This window comes from Cervus elaphus, chromosome 19, assembly GCF_910594005.1.
Source record: "Cervus elaphus chromosome 19, mCerEla1.1, whole genome shotgun sequence".
Classification (NCBI taxonomy): Eukaryota; Metazoa; Chordata; class Mammalia; order Artiodactyla; family Cervidae; genus Cervus; species Cervus elaphus.
The window spans coordinates 80709129-80728241 of record NC_057833.1 but is presented as its reverse complement, the minus strand read 5'-3'; the positions used below and the strand labels follow the sequence as shown (position 1 = coordinate 80728241).

At 38.8% G+C, this 19113-nt stretch overlaps 1 protein-coding gene across 3 annotated transcripts in view; it reads left to right on the top strand.

Annotated features, from left to right (window-relative positions):
- The first annotated feature begins 4439 nt into the window (after positions 1-4439).
- The window catches only part of NPHP3 (nephrocystin 3), a 56727-nt gene continuing 42053 nt past the window's right edge, over positions 4440-19113 (top strand). For 2 of the 3 annotated variants that reach the window (XM_043874622.1, XM_043874620.1), the window contains exons 1-6: positions 4440-4880; positions 6672-6797; positions 7512-7662; positions 9449-9619; positions 10800-10933; positions 12557-12717. In XM_043874622.1, coding sequence (XP_043730557.1) covers positions 4485-4880; positions 6672-6797; positions 7512-7662; positions 9449-9619; positions 10800-10933; positions 12557-12717 — 1139 coding nt within the window. In that variant the 5' untranslated portion in view covers positions 4440-4484. The remainder of the gene's footprint in view (positions 4881-6671; positions 6798-7511; positions 7663-9448; positions 9620-10799; positions 10934-12556; positions 12718-19113) is intronic. The other variant, XM_043874621.1, reaches the window with a different exon arrangement.

The following is a 19113-nucleotide window of genomic DNA, read 5'->3' as shown; positions in this document are numbered from 1 at the left end:
GCACAGAGTCAGACACGACTGAAGCGACTTAGCAGCAGTAGCTGGTATAGGGGTATAAAGTACCAGTTTAGAAAAATTAGAAAAATTCAGGGCCAGCTTCAAAACTTCCTGTAGACTGGCTAAGGCCTCTGTTGAGATTGTAGCAAAGCTCAACCTCTCCTGCTAATTAATTTAGCTTCTTTTCCTTCCTTTCTTTTTCTCCACTCTTCTCCAGGAGCATGTTGGACACCTACTGACCTAGGGGTTCATCTAGCAGTGTTATATTTTTTTGCCTTTTCATACTGTTAATGGGGTTCTCAAGGCAAGAATGCTGAAGTGGTTTGCCATTCCCTTCTCCAGTGGACCACATTTTATCAGAACTCTCCACCATGACCCGTTTATCTTGTGTGAGCCTACACAGCATGGCTGATAGTTTCATTGAGTTACACAAAGCTGTGATCCACATGATCATTTTGGTTAGTTTTCTGTGACTGTGGTTTTCATTCTGCCCTCTGATGGATGAGGATAACACTGAAAGATGAAGCCCCCAGGTCAATAGATATCCAATATGCTACTGGAGAAGAGCAGAAAAATAGCTCCAGGAGGAATGTAGAGGCTGAGCCAAAGCAGAAGCAATGCCCAGTTGTAGATGTGTCTGGTGGGGAAGTAAAGTCCCATGCCATAAAGAACGATATTGCATAGGAACATGGAATGGGAAGTCCACAAATCAAGATAAATTGGAAGTGGTCAAACAGGAGCAAAAGCAAGAGTGAAATCAACATTTTATAATTCACTGAGCTAAATGGATGAGAAGAAGTGAATTTAATTGATGACCATGATATCTAATCCCTTAGAGAAATGAAGTAGCCCTCAAAGTCAAAGAAAGAATCTGAAATGCAGAACTTGGGTGCAATCTCAAAAATGGCAGATTGATCTCAGGCTCATTTCCAAGGCAAAACCATTTAATATTACAGTAATCCAAGTCTATGCCCCAATCACTAGTATAAAGAAGATGAATTTGAACAACTCTATGAAGACCTACAAGACCTCCTAGAACTAACACTAAAAAAAAATATGTCCTTTTCATCATAGGAGACTGGAATGCAAAAGTAGGAAGTCAAGAGATATCTGTAACAGGCAAGTTTTGCCTTGGAGTACAAAATGAAGCAGGGCAAAGGCTAACAGAGTTTTGCCAAGAGCACACACTGGTCATAGCAAACACCCTCTTCCAACAGCACAAGAGATGACTCTACACATGGACATCACCAGATGGTCAATACCAAAATCGGACTGATTATATGCTTTGCAGTTGAAGAGAGAAAAGTTCTATACAGTTAGCAAAAACAAGACCTGGAGCTGACTGCAGGCTCCTTATTGGAAAATTCAGGCTCAAATTTAAGAAATTAGGGAAAACCACTAGGCCAATCAGGTATGACCTAAATCAAATTCTTTATGATTATACAGTGGAGGTGATGGATAGATTCAAGGGACTAGGATCTAGTAGACAGAGTGACTGAAGATCTACAGACAGATATTCATACCATTGTACAGAAGGTGGTGAATAAAAACTTCCCCAAGGAGAGGGGGATGTAAGAAGGCAAAATGGTTGTCTGAGGAGGCCTTACAAATAGCTGAGAAAAGAAAAGATGCGAAAAGCAGAGCAGTGAAGGAAAGATATACCTATCTGAATGCAGAGTACCAAAGAGTAGAAAGGCTTCTTAAGTAAACAATGCAAAGAAATAGAGGAAAACAATAGAATGAGAAAGTCTACAGATCTCTTCAAGAAAATTAGAGACACCCAAGGGAACATTTCATGCAAAAATGGGCACAATAAAGGGCAGAAACAGTACTGACCTAACAGAAGCAGAAGAGGTGGCAAGACTATACAGAAGAACTGTACAAAAAAGGCCTTAATGACCCAGATAACCACGATGTTGTAGTCCTTCACCTAGAGCCAGACATCCTGGAGTGTGAAGTCAACTGAGTCTTAGCAAGCATTACTATGAACAAAGTTAGTGAAGATGACTGAATTCCAGCTGAGCTATTTCAAATCCTAAAAGATGGTGCAGTTAAAGTGCTGCACTCAATATGTCAGCAAATTAGGAAAACTCAGCAGAGGCCACAACATCAGAAAAGGTCAATCTTCATTCCAATCCCAAAGAAGAGCAATGTCAAAGAATGTTCAAACTATCACACAACCTCATTCATTTCACATGCTAGCAAGGTAAGGCCCAAAATCCTTCAGGCTAGGCTTCAACATTGTGTGAACTGAGAACTTCCAGATGTACAAGCTGGATTTAGAAAAGGCAGAGGAACCAGAGATAAAATTGCCAATATCTGCTGAATTATAGAAATAGCAAAGGAATTACAGAAAAAAACATCTACTTCTGCTTCACTGACTATGTTAAAGCCTTTGAATACGCAGATCACAACAAACTATGGAAAACTCTTCAAGAGATGGGAATACCAGATTGCCTTACCTGCCTTCTGAGAAACCTGTATGCAGGTCAATAGGCAGCAGTCAGAACCAGACATGGAACAAATGACTGGTTCCAAATCGGGAAAGGAGTACATCACGGCAGTGTGTTGTCACCTTGCTTATTTAACTTATATGCAGAGTACATCATGTGAAATGCCAGGCTGAATGATGCACAAACCAGAATCAAGATTTCTGGGAGAACTATCAATAATCTCATATATGCAGATGACACCACCGTAATGGCAGAAAGCGAAGAGGAACTAAAGAGCCTCTTGATGAAGGTGAAAAAGCAGAGAAAAAGCTGGCTTAAAACTCAACATTCAAAAAACTAAGAACATGGCATCTGGTCCCATCACTTCACAGCAAAGAGATGGGGGGAAAATGGAAACAGTAACATATTTATTTACTTGGGCTCCAAAATCAATGCAGACTGCATTGGTGACTGCAGCCATGAAATTAAAAGACACTTGCTCCTTGGAATAAAAGCTATAACAAACGTAGACACTTGCTCCTTGGAATAAAAGCTATAAAAGGGAAATACATCACTTTGCCAACAAAGGTCCTTATAGTCAAAATTATGGTTTTTCCAGTGGTCATGTAAGATTTGAACCATAAAGAAGGCTGAGCATCAAAGAGTTGATGCTTTTGTACTGTGTGTACTGTGGTGCTGGAGAAGATTCATGAGAGTCCGCCCGGCAGCAAGGAGATCAAACCAGTCAATTCTAAAGGAAATAAACCCTGAATATTCACTGGAAGGACTGAGGCTGAAGCAAAGCTTCACTACCTTGGCCACCTGATGGGAAGAGCCGACTCATTGGAAAACACTGTAATCTGGGAATAATAAAGGTCAGGAAGAGAAGGGGACGACAGAGGACAATGGACAAGAGTTTGAGCATGATCCAGGAGATGAAGGACAGGAAGCCTGGTGTGCTGCAGCCCATGGAGTCGCAGAGAGTTGGACACTACTGAGCAACTATCACCTGTCCCCCTACCCTGGGTTCCAAATCTGGAGAGGTTAGAAACTTGGCGGAGGGGCAAGAGCACAAGACAGCATAAGCAAGAAGATGACAACCCCACTCTTTTCCTGACTTAAAAGTTTAAAATAGTTTCCCCATCTCTTCATGTTTTATGATATGGCTCATAGTGGATCCTTTCATTTAATGGGTGAAATGTACCATATTCCTCTGAAGTGCAGGTCTCCAATGTCCCATGTTGCAAAAAGTCGAACTTTCACCTCGTCTAAGGTGAAACTGGTGGTCTCAGGCTGTAAAGCCTAGAAGTATTGTCTTGGCTGGTACTATGTCTCTCTGGTCATTCCAACTGCAGGCATTCTGAGAGATGCATAATGAGAGGCATATAGCAGTCTCTCAATAAATTTCTGATTTCCTGACTGCCTTTGGGTTCGATCCTTGGGTCGGGAAGATCCCCTAGAAGAGGAAAAGGCAAACCCACTCCAGTATTCTTGCAGGGATAATCCCATGGGCAAAGGAGCCTGGCAGGCTACAGTCCATGGGATTCTAAAGAGTGGGACCCGACTGAGCACACACGCCTGCAAACTGCCTTCGGGGGAGGAGAGCAGCGTCTGGAAAGGCCGCAGCACAGAAGCTGCAGCAACAGAAGTGGAGCAACAAGGGGCCCCAGGCCAGAGCTCAGTGTGAGGCACGCGCCCGTAGGGAAGTCTTGGCCAGGTAGAGGGAACTGTGAGAAGCCTACTTGCGCCCTCCCGTAGGCACTGACAAAAGTGCAGTGGCGGGCCAGAGCCACATCCCGGCTGCTCGCTGCGCCACGCGGACTCCTCGCCCAGCATCCCGCTGGCGAGCTCCGCTACCTAGCCCAGCCCAGCCCTTCTGCCCCGCCCCATCCGTTCTGCTCCTCTGGCCCCGCCCTGTCCCTCTTGCCCCGCCCACTGGCCCGCCCCTCCTTGATAGGATCGCCCCGCCCCTTCCTGCTGCCCCGCCTCATCCCTCCGGTCGTGTCCCGCCCCCTCCTGGTACCCTGCTGGCAATTAGCAGCGCCAGCCGGCGCCATGGGTACTGCTTCGTCGCTCGTGAGCCCCGCGGGCGGGGAGGTGATCGAGGACACGTACGGGGCGGGCGGCGGCGAGGCCTGTGAGATCCCGGTGGAGGTGAAGCCCAAGGCCCGCTTGCTGCGCAGCTCGTTCCGCCGGGCCGCGGGTGTGGCGGCTGCGGGAGCCGGGCCGGGTTCGCTGCCCCGTGGAGCGGGCGGCGGCGGGCTGCTAGGGGCCAGCTTCAAGTCTACTGGTTCGTCGGTGCCCGAGCTGGAATACGCGGCTGCTGAGTACGAGCGGCTGAAGAAGGAGTACGAGATCTTCCGGGTCAGCAAGAACCAGGAGTTGTTATCCATGGGCCGCCGGGAGGCCAAGCTGGACACGGAGAACAAGCGGCTGCGGGCCGAGCTGCAGGTAATGCTGTGCCCGGGCACTCGCCGGAGATGACCGCGACACGTGGGAACTGAGGCCCGGGGCCGTCTGCCCGCCGCCCCGCAGCCGCACGGCGGCACTGCCAACTGGACCCTGAACGCCTGACTTCGTCCCTTGTCCGTCCTGTCTCATCTCCAAACCAAGAAGTTTTGAAAGTTAAGCAGAAACTGCTCTGCATTTTACTTTGAGAGAACATACTGCCTTGCGGTCTAAACTGATTCTTTAACAACCACCGCCTCCCCCCACTTTTCTGTCTTTGGGCCATTCATTCAGACACCTTGAAGCTTTTAACCCGGAGCAGCAAATGCTCGGGCCTTCCCTGGTAGCTCAGATGGTAAAGAAAAGTGAAAGCGAAAGTCTCTCACTCGTGTCCGACTCTTAATGGAATTCTCAAGGCCAGAATACTGGAGTAGGTAGCCTTATCCCTTCTCCAGGGGATTTTCCCAACTCAGGGGTCAAACCCAGGTCTCCTGCATTGCGAGCGGATATTTTACCAGCTGAGCCACAAGGGAAACCCAAGAATACTCGAGTGGGTAGCCTATCCCTTGTCCATCTTTCTGACCCAGGAATCGAACTGGGGTCTCCTGCACTGCAGGCGGATTCTTTACCAACTGAGCTATCAGAGAAGCCCTGGTAAAGAATCCGCCTGCAATGCAGGAACCCCTGGTTGGATCCCTAGGTCGGGAAGATCCACTGGAGGAGGGTATGGCAACCCACTCCAGTATTCTGACCTGGGGAAGCCCCATGTACAAAGGAGCCTGGCGGGCTATAGTTCATGGGGTCTCAAAGAGTCGGACACGACTCAGCGACTAAGCACAGAGCAGTACCAAATGCTAATCTCCAGGGAAGTAGGTCTGCCAGGACCACACAGATGTGCAAAAGACTTTGGTGACATCTGTTGAGGCAGCTGATCAAACCCTTCCTAGGCATTTAAAACCCCACCCCCCAAATGCAATTGCAACAGGGCAGAGTGCATTAAGGGGTGACAAATGTTCGAGTCCCAGGTTATTTCTGTTACCAATCCTGATTCCTTATGCAACCTTTTTTTATTCCTTTTTCATATACCTAGGCATTTAAAACACACACACACACACACACCCTATATTTATTTAATCCATTCAATCAGACATTTACTGAAGACCTGCAATGTATCAGCCTTGGAGCTAGCAAGAGGAGTGAGACATGGAGCCAAAGAGTGCACAGTCTCATAGAAATAATTATCCTTCAGGTTAAACCTTATAAATTGTGATTTTGTTCTCTTAAAGGTGGGAAAACTGAGTTGTAGTGAAGATTCAGAACTGGTGCAGTATTTCAAAGAAAAAGTATTAATTTCCGTTGAAAGTTTAATGTTGAATATCTTCATTTATAATTCAAGCATATTTGCAGGATTTTTTCCCCATTATATGTTTGAATAGAATGGCAGTATGCAGTTCTTGATAACTGGTGAAAAACTAAGTAGACTGTTCATATTCTGAGATATGTAATATGTATATGAGAGTGTTGGTTGCTCAGTCATGACTGACTACCCCCCATGGACTATAGCCTGCCAGGCTCCTCTGTCCATGAAATTCTCCAGGCAGGAATACTGGAGTGGGTTGCCATTTCCTTCTCCAGGGGATCGTCCGGACCCAGGGATCAGACCCAGGTCTTCCCACATCGCCGGTAGATTTTTTACCTTCTGAGCCACCAGGGAAGCCCAATATGCATATAACATAATGTAAAATTTGGGAGGCATGCTATTTTTGTTAGAAATAACAAGGTAAATTATTCCAGGCACTTCAAAAAACTTACCAGAAGATACTTCGGGAAAAGGAAAGTGCTTTAGAAGCAAAATACCAAGCAATGGAGAGAGCAGCTACATTTGAACATGACAGAGATAAAGTTAAGAGGCAATTTAAGGTAAATTTCATACATCTTTATCCCCAAAGTGACAGGGAATAAAGCAATATATTTTAAAAGTTCATATAACACTGTGATGAGTAAATAGAAGTAAATGATGTAGAAGTCATGAAAGGTGTAAGAACTAAACTCTTATAAAAAGTAAATACTTTTTACTTTTGAAGTATTTGAGTTGGACCAGGTAAACTTGAGACAGTCTCAAAGAAAAGGTATAAAAGTGAACATTTTAATGGGTGGGGGGAGGAGAAGGAAAGTGTTTGTATTAGGGTAGAGCATTTAGAAATATTTGGGGGAGCATTACTGGCAATAAGTGTGCATGCTAAGTCGCTCCAGTTGTGTCCGACTCTTTGTGACCCTATGGACTGTAGTCCACAGACTCCTCGCTCCATGGGATTCTCCAGGCAAGAATCCTGGAGTAGGTAACCATGCCCTCCTCCAGGAGGGCAATAAGTGGGAGGGGGACAAATTTGCTAAACATCAGGCAGCACACACAGCAGCCCTACACCTTAGATATATCCTCCTGGAATTCCATTGGGTTCCAGTTACAAAACAGTGACATAGAGGTATTCACCTTAAAAAAGAGGAGACCTTTTGGTCCTTACAAAGACCAAATGAATATTGATTTTATGAATGAAAGAATTTTCCCTTAAAAGTTGATGACATCACTTTTTGCTTATGGAAAAGGATTTCAAAATTAAAATACATCTTTTAAAGATTTTTAGGGAGACCAAAGAAAATGAAATTCAGGATTTATTGAGGGCCAAGAGAGAGTTGGAGAGCAAACTTCAGAGGCTACAGGCTCAGGGGATCCATGTATTTGATCCTGGAGAGTCTGATTCAGATGACAACTGTACAGATGTTACTGGTAAGTTTATTTCCTATTTATAATGTTTTGAGATATCAATATATTAATAGGTGTAATGATTGTAGAGCCAACTTTGAACCCTTGTACTGGTAAGTAATTGCTGTTACAAATAGAGTTGCTTTTTCTCTTTCTCATAACAGGTCTTTTCTATGAAGTCCATGGTGTAGAAGCTGAGGTTCCTTCTATCTTGTTGCTCTGCCAACCTTAACCCATAGCTTTTCTCTCTCTGGTCTAAGATAGCCCCTCCAAGTTCCCTCATATCTACAATTTAGCTAGAGGGAGTGGGGGAGTACATTACTTTCCTTGAAAGCACAATTTGAAAGATATACACATTACTCCTACTCAAACCCCATTGGCCTATACTTTCCTCAAACCCCATGCAGGTCTATACCTTCCTATACCTAGAAAGATGGGAAAATGTAATTACTAGTAAGAGAGCCATGTATGCACATAAAGTTTGGGGTTGTGTCATTAAAGAAAGAAGGGGAGAATGGATGTTGGAGAACAGTTAGTCGTCTCTGTCACATTTTTCCACATAATGGATGTATTCTTGCAGCTGCCAGAATATCTACATAATGCTTCATCAAGTGGTTTCCAATACAGTTTTTTGAAATATTTTAAAGTTTTTGTTTTATAATTAAGTATATTAAATGTTTTTCTAGAAATAAAGAAAAACTCAGAATCATAGAATGAAAATGTCCACTATGTTAATAGGAAATAATGAAGTGTGATTGACATTGAACAATATTTTAAGTGTAGTGGGAAAATGCAGTCACTCTCCCATTTATAAAAAAAACTATAATTGTATTCTTCCAAATTAATGTATGTTGGAGTGAAATACGGCAATTGATAATCCCCTCTTAATTTGCATTTTAATACCATTGAAATCCGACCAGCATTCTGAGACTTTTATTACTAACTTTTGAGGGAAAAAAGGTGAACAGGTTCTTAATGGCTTATTATGACTAAGACATTAGTCTTAGTGATTATTTCAGTGCTGACATATGTTAAAATATACAGTGTTTCAAAACTATTATATTCTAATTCTCTTGGCAAGTTAATAAAAACAAATTAATATTTCCTCCTAGGTCTTTCTTCCTATTTTGATATAAACATGAAGAAGGAATGTTTGAGGCAATATTGCTCATTATTTGTCACCTACAAATAATAATCAGTTTTGCCAGAGATTTTCACCCAAATACCAGTTTACTTAAGTTTAGTCAAGGACTCCATGTGATAGCAAATATTACTTATTTTTAAAATGTGTGTTAGTAAGTACTCATTAATTCAGACATTAATTTTGTTCCTCTGGGAGGTTAAAGAGAATGTACTCTTTACATCTTTAGCTTATATCCTAATGAATTACCAATATTAATTACTGGTGTGCCAGTAACAGTCTTCCTTTGAAATTCTTCCCTTCAAATTTTACACTGTTACCTAAATCATATGGTTAGAAAAAAAAGTTTTTTAGAAATTTTTGTTGGGGAGTGTTTTTAATTCTTCTCTGTTATAATAATTTCTTTGGTTATTGTATTCCTAATTTCTTTTCATCTTTCTCTCTTTAATCCCCTTTTTAAGATTGAGATAAGCAAAACTGTGTTAACTACCACCTTAGAACATGCCAGAAGTTGGTGGCAAAGTACTTTCAGAATTATTCTTTTGATTTCAAAATCAAAGTTTGAATATTTGTTGTATTTATAATCTTATAGTGCTTTTTTGGATTAGAAATTCTGTTGAGTATATTTGATAAGGTTTTGAAGTTTCAATATTATTTGGTTTTCATCAGATGAAATCTGCTTTACAGCTGCTGGAACCCAGTGTGAATATTGGACTGGTGGAGCCTTGGGAAGTGAGCCTTCTATAGGGAGCATGATCCAGCTTCAGCAATCCTTCCGGGGCCCTGAGTTCGCCCACAGTTCTATAGACGTGGAAGGACCCTTTGCTAATGTCAACAGAGGTAACACATGCCATTTGCTAATTAGCTTAGTTAATGGTAATGACTGTTTGTGTACTACAGTCTTGTGCTGGGAGAACTGCCATCAGCAGAGCATGAGACTTGTTTTCTGGGTGTCTTCCTCTGTCAGGCCATTATGTTCTGATACTTGTCACTAACCAGGAAGGATGAAGTTACATAATTCACATCAGGATCAGATGGTGTCCCCAGCCTGACTGACCAATAAGTTCTAATAACTGAAATTTTGGTCTGGATTCTCAGGTATTTTAGTTGAGTAGTGAGAGTTTAATGTAGATCAGCTGAAAAACAGTAGTTTTCAGTCTTTTCTTTTGCATCTTTGATGGTGTTGAAAAGTTATGTGTGCTAAGTCACTTCAGTCACATGTGCACCCTATGGACTGCAGCTTGCCAGGCTCCTCTGTCCATGGGATTCTCCAAGCAAGAATACTGGACTGTAGTGGGTTGCCTTGCCCTCCTCCAGGGAATCTTCCTGATCCAGGGATAGAGTCTCTTATGTCTCCTGCACTGGCAGGCGGGTTCTTTACCAATAGCGCCACCTGGGAAGCCCAGTTTTATTCATTATCTTTGTATAATTTGGTATTCAAAACAGCTCTTAAGATCTGTTCAGAATTTCAGTACCACAACAGACCTAAGCTGTTATAAGCAGCAGATTATTTTCTTAAAACTATTAAATTATTTATCTATTAGCAAAATGAAAATTATTTTTTAAATAATGCATTTTCAATTAGTCAAGTATGTCTTAAAATATTTATTCTCACTGTCTTTAGGTTACTTTTCATTTTATACCATTCTTGAACTTTCTTTTCGACTCAGTATATTTCAAGAATAATAAACAAGTAAAACCAGTCTGGGAACATAGGCCTTCCTCAAGTTACAAACTAATTGAACAGCCCGTGTGGCGTAGTTCCCTGACATTTGACTGGAGCCATGGGTACCTCAGCAGAGACCACTGGTGACTTTGATTGCTTTAAACCCCAGGATAGAATTTGGGATTAGAGAACTGATTGCCTTCCAATATGTTATTCCAGAAGTTATGTCAGTATTACAAGTGAGATAAAATATCATTCTATGATGTCTGTTGTGTTTTTTCAGACTTTCAGGCATCTTATCATATGGTCTTCTAATAATTCTTTTGGGGAACTTATGAGAAATTTTATTTTCAGATGACTGGGATATTGCTGTGGCTAGTTTATTACAAGTTACCCCCTTGTTTTCACATTCTCTATGGAGTAACACTGTCAGATGTTACCTCATTCATACAGATGAAACCCAGCCTGAAATGGATCTTTTCCTTAAGGTGAGGACATTTATAAATTTTGTATTCACTGATTTAAAATGCAAGTTAATATTGTGTTCTGGGTATGATACTACTGCATCTGAACCAGATAGTTTATTACATACACGATTACATCTTAAAGAGTAGGAAGCATCTTGGGCTTTTCTTAAGAAAATGTCTTAGTATTTTCAATATATTCAAATTAAGTCCTTGGAACTTTATGCTTTTGAATGCTTCATTATACATTCTCCACAGTGTTTAGCGGTGCCTGCTTTAGTTAATCCCTGCCAGCCCTATTCTTGAATCTGTTTCAGGTTATAGCAAAATTTAATCCTTGTCATGATCTTCAATTTTTCACAGCAGCTACTGGGGTTATTCTAAGGCAGGGGTCAGAAAACAAAAGCCTGTTGGCCAAATCTGGCCTGAAGTCTGTTACTGTGTAACCTAGAGCTAAGATTGGTTTCTGCATTTTTAAATGATTGAAAAAGAAATCAGAAGAAGAATATTTTGATGTGAAAATCATATGAAATTCAAATTTTGTTGTCTATAAATTTTTATTAGAACATAGCAACACACAACATATTGTGTCCGGTTGCTTCACATTAATAGCAGAATAAAATTATAATGGCACCTAAATGCAACAAAAAACCTCTGCCCAAACAGGCAGGTTCTTAAACTATTATTAATTTGCCACCTGGCTCTTCACAGAAAAGTTCACCAACTACCTTTCTAACTGAATTTTCAATAAATATGTGTGGCACATGCAATACCTTCAATATTAACATCCTCCAGATTGTTGATTAATAAGTCCATTTAACTTTCCTTTTTGATATTACTCAATTTTGGTAAACAGACAAAATATTTTGAAAACCAAAGCTTCTACTCACTAACTGAGTATACATTATTCCCAAATACATGTTAAAGGAATGACTAATTTATTGCATAGTAATAATCAACATTACTAAGTAAGTTAATTTGTTATCAGTTCAGTCGCTCAGTCGTGTCCGACTCTTTGCGACCCCATGGACTGCAGCATGCCAGGCCTCCCTGTCCATCACCAACTCCCAGAGTTTACTCAAACTCATGTCCACTGAGTCGGTGATGACATCCAGCCATCTCATCCTCTGTTGTCCCCTTCTCTTGCCTTCAGTCTTTCCCAGCATCAGAGTCTTTTCAAATGAGTCAGCTCTTTGATAATTTGTAATAGACCAGCATATTTTTATTTTATATCTGTTTCCTTTAGTGTTCATGGCAGACACTTTTTACTATATAAATCTATGGATTTATGTTTGTCACCCTGTAACAATAAATAGAAGTTATTTGTAAGAATAATAATAAAAATATATATCACAGCAAAATAACTTAATACTGTACTCCTGTTGTTTTAAGTTTTATTATGAATATAAATCATTTTCTGAACTAGGAAACAGTCAAACTGCTAAGCTATTACTATTTTCATTTTATAAAGAAATTTGCCTTTCCTCTGAAAGATTTTTTTAAAATGTGATTATGATTTTTTTAGTTTTAAATCAGAGAATATCCAACATAACCTATGATAAAGCATGTTTTTCGATTTTTAGTATGAAGCTGACTAGATCTTTAGTTAAATAAGCTGTGCTATCTTATGTTTCAATTTGTTTTTAGGATTACTCACCTAAACTTAAGAGAATGTGTGAGACAATGGGATATTTTTTCCATGCTGTGTATTTTCCAATAGATATTGAAAATCAATACCTCGCTGTAAGAAAATGGGAAATTGAGAAAAGTTCATTAGTTATCTTATTCATTCATTTAACCTTACCAAGGTAAGCTGAAAATTCTGTAATTTATTATAGGGGTTAAACTTGTAAACAGAATTAAATTTGCCAAATGAACTTGAAACATAAGTTCTAATTGCATTCTTTTTTTTTAACTTACTTATTTTTTAATTGAAGGATAACTGCTTTACAGAATTTTGTTGTTTTCTGTCAAACCTCAAATGAATCAGCCATAGGTGTACATATACCCCTCCCTTTTGAACCTCCCTCCCATCTCCCTCCCCACCCCACCCCTCTAGGTTGATACAGAGCCTGGGTGAGTTTCCTGAAACATACAGCAAATCGCTGTTGGCTATCTGTTTTACATATGGTAATGTAAGTTTCCATGTTACTCTCTCCATACATCTCACCCTCTCCTCCCCTCTCCCCTTGTCCACAAGTCTATTCTTTATGTCTGTTTCTCCACTGCTGCCCTGCAAATAAATTCTTCAGTACCATTTTTCTAGATTCTGTATATATGCGCTAGAATACAATATTTATCTTTCTCTTTCTGACTTACTTCACTCTGTATAATAGGCTATAGGTTCAGTTCATCCACCTCATTAGAACTGACTCAAATGTGTTCCTTTTTATGGCTGAGTAATATTGCATTGTGTTATATGTATAAGAAGTAATGGATACTTCTTTATCCATTCATCTATCAATGGACATCTAAGTTGCTTCCATGTTCTAGCTATTGTAAATAGTGCTGCGATGAACACTGGGGTACATGTGTCCTTTTCAGTTTTGGTTTCCTTAGGGTTTATGGGTAGGAGTGGGATTGCTGGGTCATATGGTGGCTTTATTCCTAGTCTTTTAAGGAATCGCCATACTGTCTTCCATAGTGGTTGTATCAATTTACATTCCCACCAACAGTGCAAGAGCATTTCCTCTTCTCCACACCCTCTCTAGCATTTATTGTTTGTAGACTTTCTGATGATGGCCATTTGACCAGTGTGAGGAGATATCTCATTGTAGTTTTGATTTGCTTTTCTCTAATAATGAGCGATGTTGAGCCTCTTTTCATGTGTTTGTTAGCCATCTGTATGTCTTCTTTGGAGAAATGTCTCTTTAGGTCTTTTTCATACTTTTTGATTGGGTTGTTTGTTTTTCTGGTATTGAGTTGTATGAGCTGCTTGTATATTTTGGAAATTAATCCTTTTTCAGTTGTTTCATTTGCTATTATTTTCTCCCATTCTGAGGGTTGTCTTTTCACCTTGCTTATAGTTTCCTTTGTTGTGCAAAAGCTTTTAAGCTTAATCAGGCCCCACTTGTTTATTTTTGTTTTTATTTCCATTACTCTAGGAGGTGGGTCATAGAGGATCTTGCTTTGATTTATGTCATTGAGTGTTGTGGCTGTGTTTTCCTCTAAGAGATTTATAGTTTCTGATCTTACATTTAGGTCTTTAATCCATTTTGAGTTTATCTTTGTGTATGGTTCTAAGTGTTCTAGGAAGTGTTCTAGGAAGTGTTCTAACTTCAGTCTTTTACATGTAGCTGTCCAGTTTTCCCAGCACCATTTATTGAAGAGGCTGTCTTTGCCCCATTGTATATTCTTGTCTCCTTTGTCAAAAAATACGTGTGTGGGCTTATTTCTGGGCTTTCTATCTTGTTCCATAGGTCTATATTTCTGTTTTTGTGCCAGTACCATACTGTCTTGATGACTATAGCTTTGTAGTATAACCTGAAGTCAGGAAGGTTGACTCCTCCATCTCCATTCTTCTTTCTCAAGACTGCTTTGGCTATTCAGGATCTTTTGTATTTCCATATGAATTGTGAAGTTTTTTGTTCTAGTTCTGTGAAAGATGCCATTGGCAATTTGATAGGGATCACATTGAATCTGTGGATTGTGTTTGGTAGTATAGTCATTTTCATAATATTGATTCTTCCTACCCAGGAACATGGAATATCTCTCCATCTGTTTATGTCATCTTTGATTTCTTTCATCAGTGTCTTATAATTGTTTGTGTACACTTCTTTTGTCTCTTTAGGTAAGTTTATTCCTAGATATTTTATTATTTTGTTGAAATGGTGAATAAGATTGATTCCTTAATTTTTCTTTCTGATTTTTCATTGTTAGTATATAGAAATGCAAGTGATTTCTGTGTATTGATTTTGTACCCTGTGACATTTCTAAATTCACTGATTAGCTCTGGTAATTTTCTGATAGTATCTTTAGGGTTTTTTATGTACAGTATCATGTCATCTGCAAACAGTGAGAGCTTTACTTCTTCTTTTCCAATCTGGATTCTTTTTATTTCTTTTTCTTCTCTGATTGCTGTAGCTAGGACTTCCCAAACTATGTTGAATAACAGTGGTGAAAGTGGACACCCTTGTCTTGTTCCTGATTTTAGGGGGAATGCTTTCAGTTTTTTTACCATTGAGAATGTTTGCTGTAGGCTTATCATATATGGATTTTACTATGTTGAGGTAGGCTCCTTCTATGCCTATTGTTTGAAGAGTTTTAATCATAAATGGGTACTGAATTTTGTCAAAGGCTTTTTCTGCATTTATTGAGATTATCATATGGTTTTTATGTTTCAGTTGGTTAATATGGTGTATCACATTGATTGATTTGTGTATATTGAAGATTCCTTACATCCCTGGAATAAACCCACCTTGATCATGGTGTATGAGCTTTTTAATGTGTTGCCGAATTCTGTTTCCTAAATTTTGTTGAGAATTTTTGCATCTATGTTAATCAGTGATATTGGCCTGTAGTTTTCTTTTTTGGGGGGTTGTCTTTGCCTGGTTTTCGTATCAGGGTGATGTTGACCTTGTTAGAAGGAGTTTGGAAGTCTTCCTCTGCAATTTTTTGAAAGGGTTTTAGAAGGATAAGCATTAGTGCTTCTCTGAATGTTTGATAGAATTCTCCTGTGAAATCATCTGGTCCTGGGCTTTTGTTTTGGGAGATTTTTTATCACAGTTTCAATTTCAGTGCTTGTAATTGGTGTGTTCATAATTTCTGTTTCTATTCTAAGAATCTGTCTATTTCTTCCAGGTTATCCATTTTATTGCCATATAGTTGTTCATAATATTCTCTATAATTCTTTGTATTTCTGCATTGTCTGTTGTAACCTCTCCTTTTTCATTTCTAATTTTGTTGATTTGATTCTTCCCTCTGTTGTTCTTGATGAGTCTGGCTAAAGGTTTGTCAATTGTGTTTATCTTCTCAAAGAACCAGCTTTTAGTTTTATTAATCTTTACTATTGTTTCTTTCATTCCTTTCTCATTTATTTCTGCTCTGATCTTTATGATTTCTTTCCTTCTGCTATGTTTGGGGTTTTTTTTTTTTGTTGTTGTTGTTGTCCTTTTTCCAGTTGTTTTAGGTGTAAAGTTAGGTTGCCTATTCAATGTTTTTCTTGTTTCTTGAGGCAGGATTGTATTGCTATAAAATTCCCTCTTAGCACTGCTTTTGCTGCATCCCATAGGTTTTGAGTTGTCATGTTTTCATTGTCATTTGTATCTAGACATTTTTTTATTTCCCTTTTGATTTCTTCAGTAAACCATTGGTTATTTAGAAACATATTGTTTAATCTTCATGTATTTGTGTGTTTTGCATTTTTTTCTTGTAATTAATATCTAGTCTCATAGCATTGTGGTCAGGACTTGATATGACTTCAGTTTTCTTAAATTTACTGAGGTTTGATTTGTGACCCAGTATGTGGTCTATCATGGAGAATGTTCCATGTGCAGTTGAGAAGAAGGTATATTATTCTGCATTTGGATGGAATGTCCTAAAGATATCAGTGAGATCCATCTCATCTAATGTATCATTTAAGACATGTTTCCTTATTAATTTTCTGTTTTGATGATCTGTCCACTCTTGTGAGTGGGGTGTTAAAGTCTCCTACAATAGTAGTTGTATTATTGTGTTATTGTCAGTTTCTCCTTTTATGTGTTAGTGTTTGTCTTACATATTGAGGTGCTCCTATGTTGGGTGCATAGATATTTACAACTGTTATGTCTTCCTCTTGGATTGATCCCTTGATCATTATGTAGTATCCTTCCTTATCTCTTGTAATATTCTTTATTTTAAATTCTATTTTGTCTGATATGAGGATGTTACTCCAACTCATCAGTTTCCATCCTCTCAGTTTCAGTGTATATGTGTCTTTAGGTCTGAAATGGGTTTCTTGTAAACAGCATATAAATGGGTCTTGTTTTTGTATCCATTCAGCCAGTCTGAATGAATTGGAACACTTAATTCATTTACACTAAAGTAATTATTGATATATATGTTCCTATTGCCATTTTCTTAATTTTTTGTGGTTTTATTTTGTAGATCTTTTTCTTCTCTTGTATTTCTTGACTCCCTTTAACATTTGTTGTAAAGCTGGTTTGGTGGTACTGAATTCTCTTAACTTTTGCTTGTCTGAAAAGCTTTGGATTTCTCCATCAGTTTTGAATGAGATCCTTGCTGGGTAGAGTAATCTTTGTTGTAGATTTTTCCTTTTTCAGTACTTTTAATATATCCTGCCATTCCCTTATGGCCTGTAGAGTTTCTGCTGAAAGATCAACTGTTAAACGTATGGGGTTTCCCTTGTATGTTACTTGTTGCTTTTCCCTTGCTGATTTTAATATTCTTTCTTTGTGTTTAATCTTTATTACTTTGATTAGTGTGTGTCTTGGCGTGTTTCTCCATGGATTTATCCTGTATGGGACTCTTTGCAGTCTTGGACTTGACTGACAAACCCTTTTCCATGTTGGGGAAATTTTCAACTCTAATCTCTTCAAAAATTTTCTCATACTCTTTCTTTTTCTCTCCTTCTCCTGGGACCCCTATAATTCAAATGTTGGTGAGTTTGATATTGTCCCTGAGGTCTCAGACTTTCCTCAGTTCTTTTCATTCTTTTTACTTTATTCTGCTCTTCAAAAGTTATTTCACCATTTTATTTTCCAGCTCACTGATTCCTTTTTCTGCTTCAGATATTCTGCTATTGATTCCTTCCAGAGCATCTTTAATTTCAGTAATTGTGTTGTTTGTCTCTGTATATTTATTCTTTAATTCTTCTGGGTCTTTGTTAATTGATTCTTTCATTTTCTCCATTCTGTTTTCAAAGTTTTTGATCATCTTTACTATCATTATTCTTAATTGTTTTTCAGCTAGTTTACCTGTTTCCTCTTCACTTATTTGGACTGTGTTTCTGGTTTGTTCCTTCATTTGTTCAGTATTTTTATGCCTTTTCATTTTTTTTTTTTTTTAATTATTGTTTTTGAGGTCTCCTTTTCCCAGGCTTGAATTCTTTTCTTCCTTTTGGTTTCTGCCCTTCTAAGGTTGGTCCAGTGGTTTGTGTAAGCTTCATATAGTGTGAGGTTTGTGCTAAGGTTTTTTGTTTGTTTGTTTTTCTGCTCATGGGCAAGGCTGAGTGAGGTGGTAATCCTGTCTGCTGATGACTGGGTTTGTATTTTTGTTTTGTTTGTTGTTTGGATGAGGCATCCAGCACAGGGAACTACTGATGGTTGGGTGATGCCAGGTCTTGTATTCAAGTGGTTTCCTTTGTGGGAGTTCTCACTATTTGATACTCCAGAGGGTTAGTTCTCTGATTATTTAGGGGCTTGGAATCAGTTCTCCCACTCCAAAGGCTCAGGACGTGATCTCTGGTCAGGATCAAAGGTTTCACAAGTGGCTTGTTATGGTATTAAGTGAGATTAAAACAAATACCCAAAAACAAGAAACCAAAGATGAACCCCAGATAAATGACAGTTACAAAATCAGGCAAATAATAATTAAAATAATGGAATATACACACATATATATACACCCATAAGCAAAATCAAAACAGTCCAAGAAAAATAAAGGTCAATAGATTGACCCAGCAAACAAAGGAAAACAAAAATTATATCTAATGGTTAAGAGCTAAGCTAACTAAAGCACAAACTGGAAAACAAAACTAAAGCAAGATGCCAAGTGGGGAATAAAGCAAAGAAAATAAAACTAACAAATATGTTGAAAGGAAAGGAAAGAAAGAAAGAATAGATATGCAAACTTAAATAGAGGTAGATAAAGGAGATCTATATATATTAAAGCTTAACTTCAAGGTGAAAAGAACAGTAGGAAAAGCAAAGAATAAATGTAGGAAAGTAATAATAGATTTAAAAAACTAATATTAAAAAAGGAGAAAAAAAAAAGGGAAGAGGAAAGGGGGGAGAAAAAAAAAGAAGAGAGGGAAAAAAGGGAAAACTCCACAGAACTGCAAAAGCCCAATGTAGAAGCAGAGGTTTATAACAAGTAAAATCGTGATTGAAAAAAAAAAAAGCTTAATTAGATTTCATGATGCCAATAAAATCAACAACTACAACAGGATGGGTTGGGGGGAAAGGAAAGAAAAAGGGAAAAAGGAAAAAGAAAAAAAATCCAAAAGAAAGTGCCAAACAAGTTATAACATAAGAATAATAAATGTT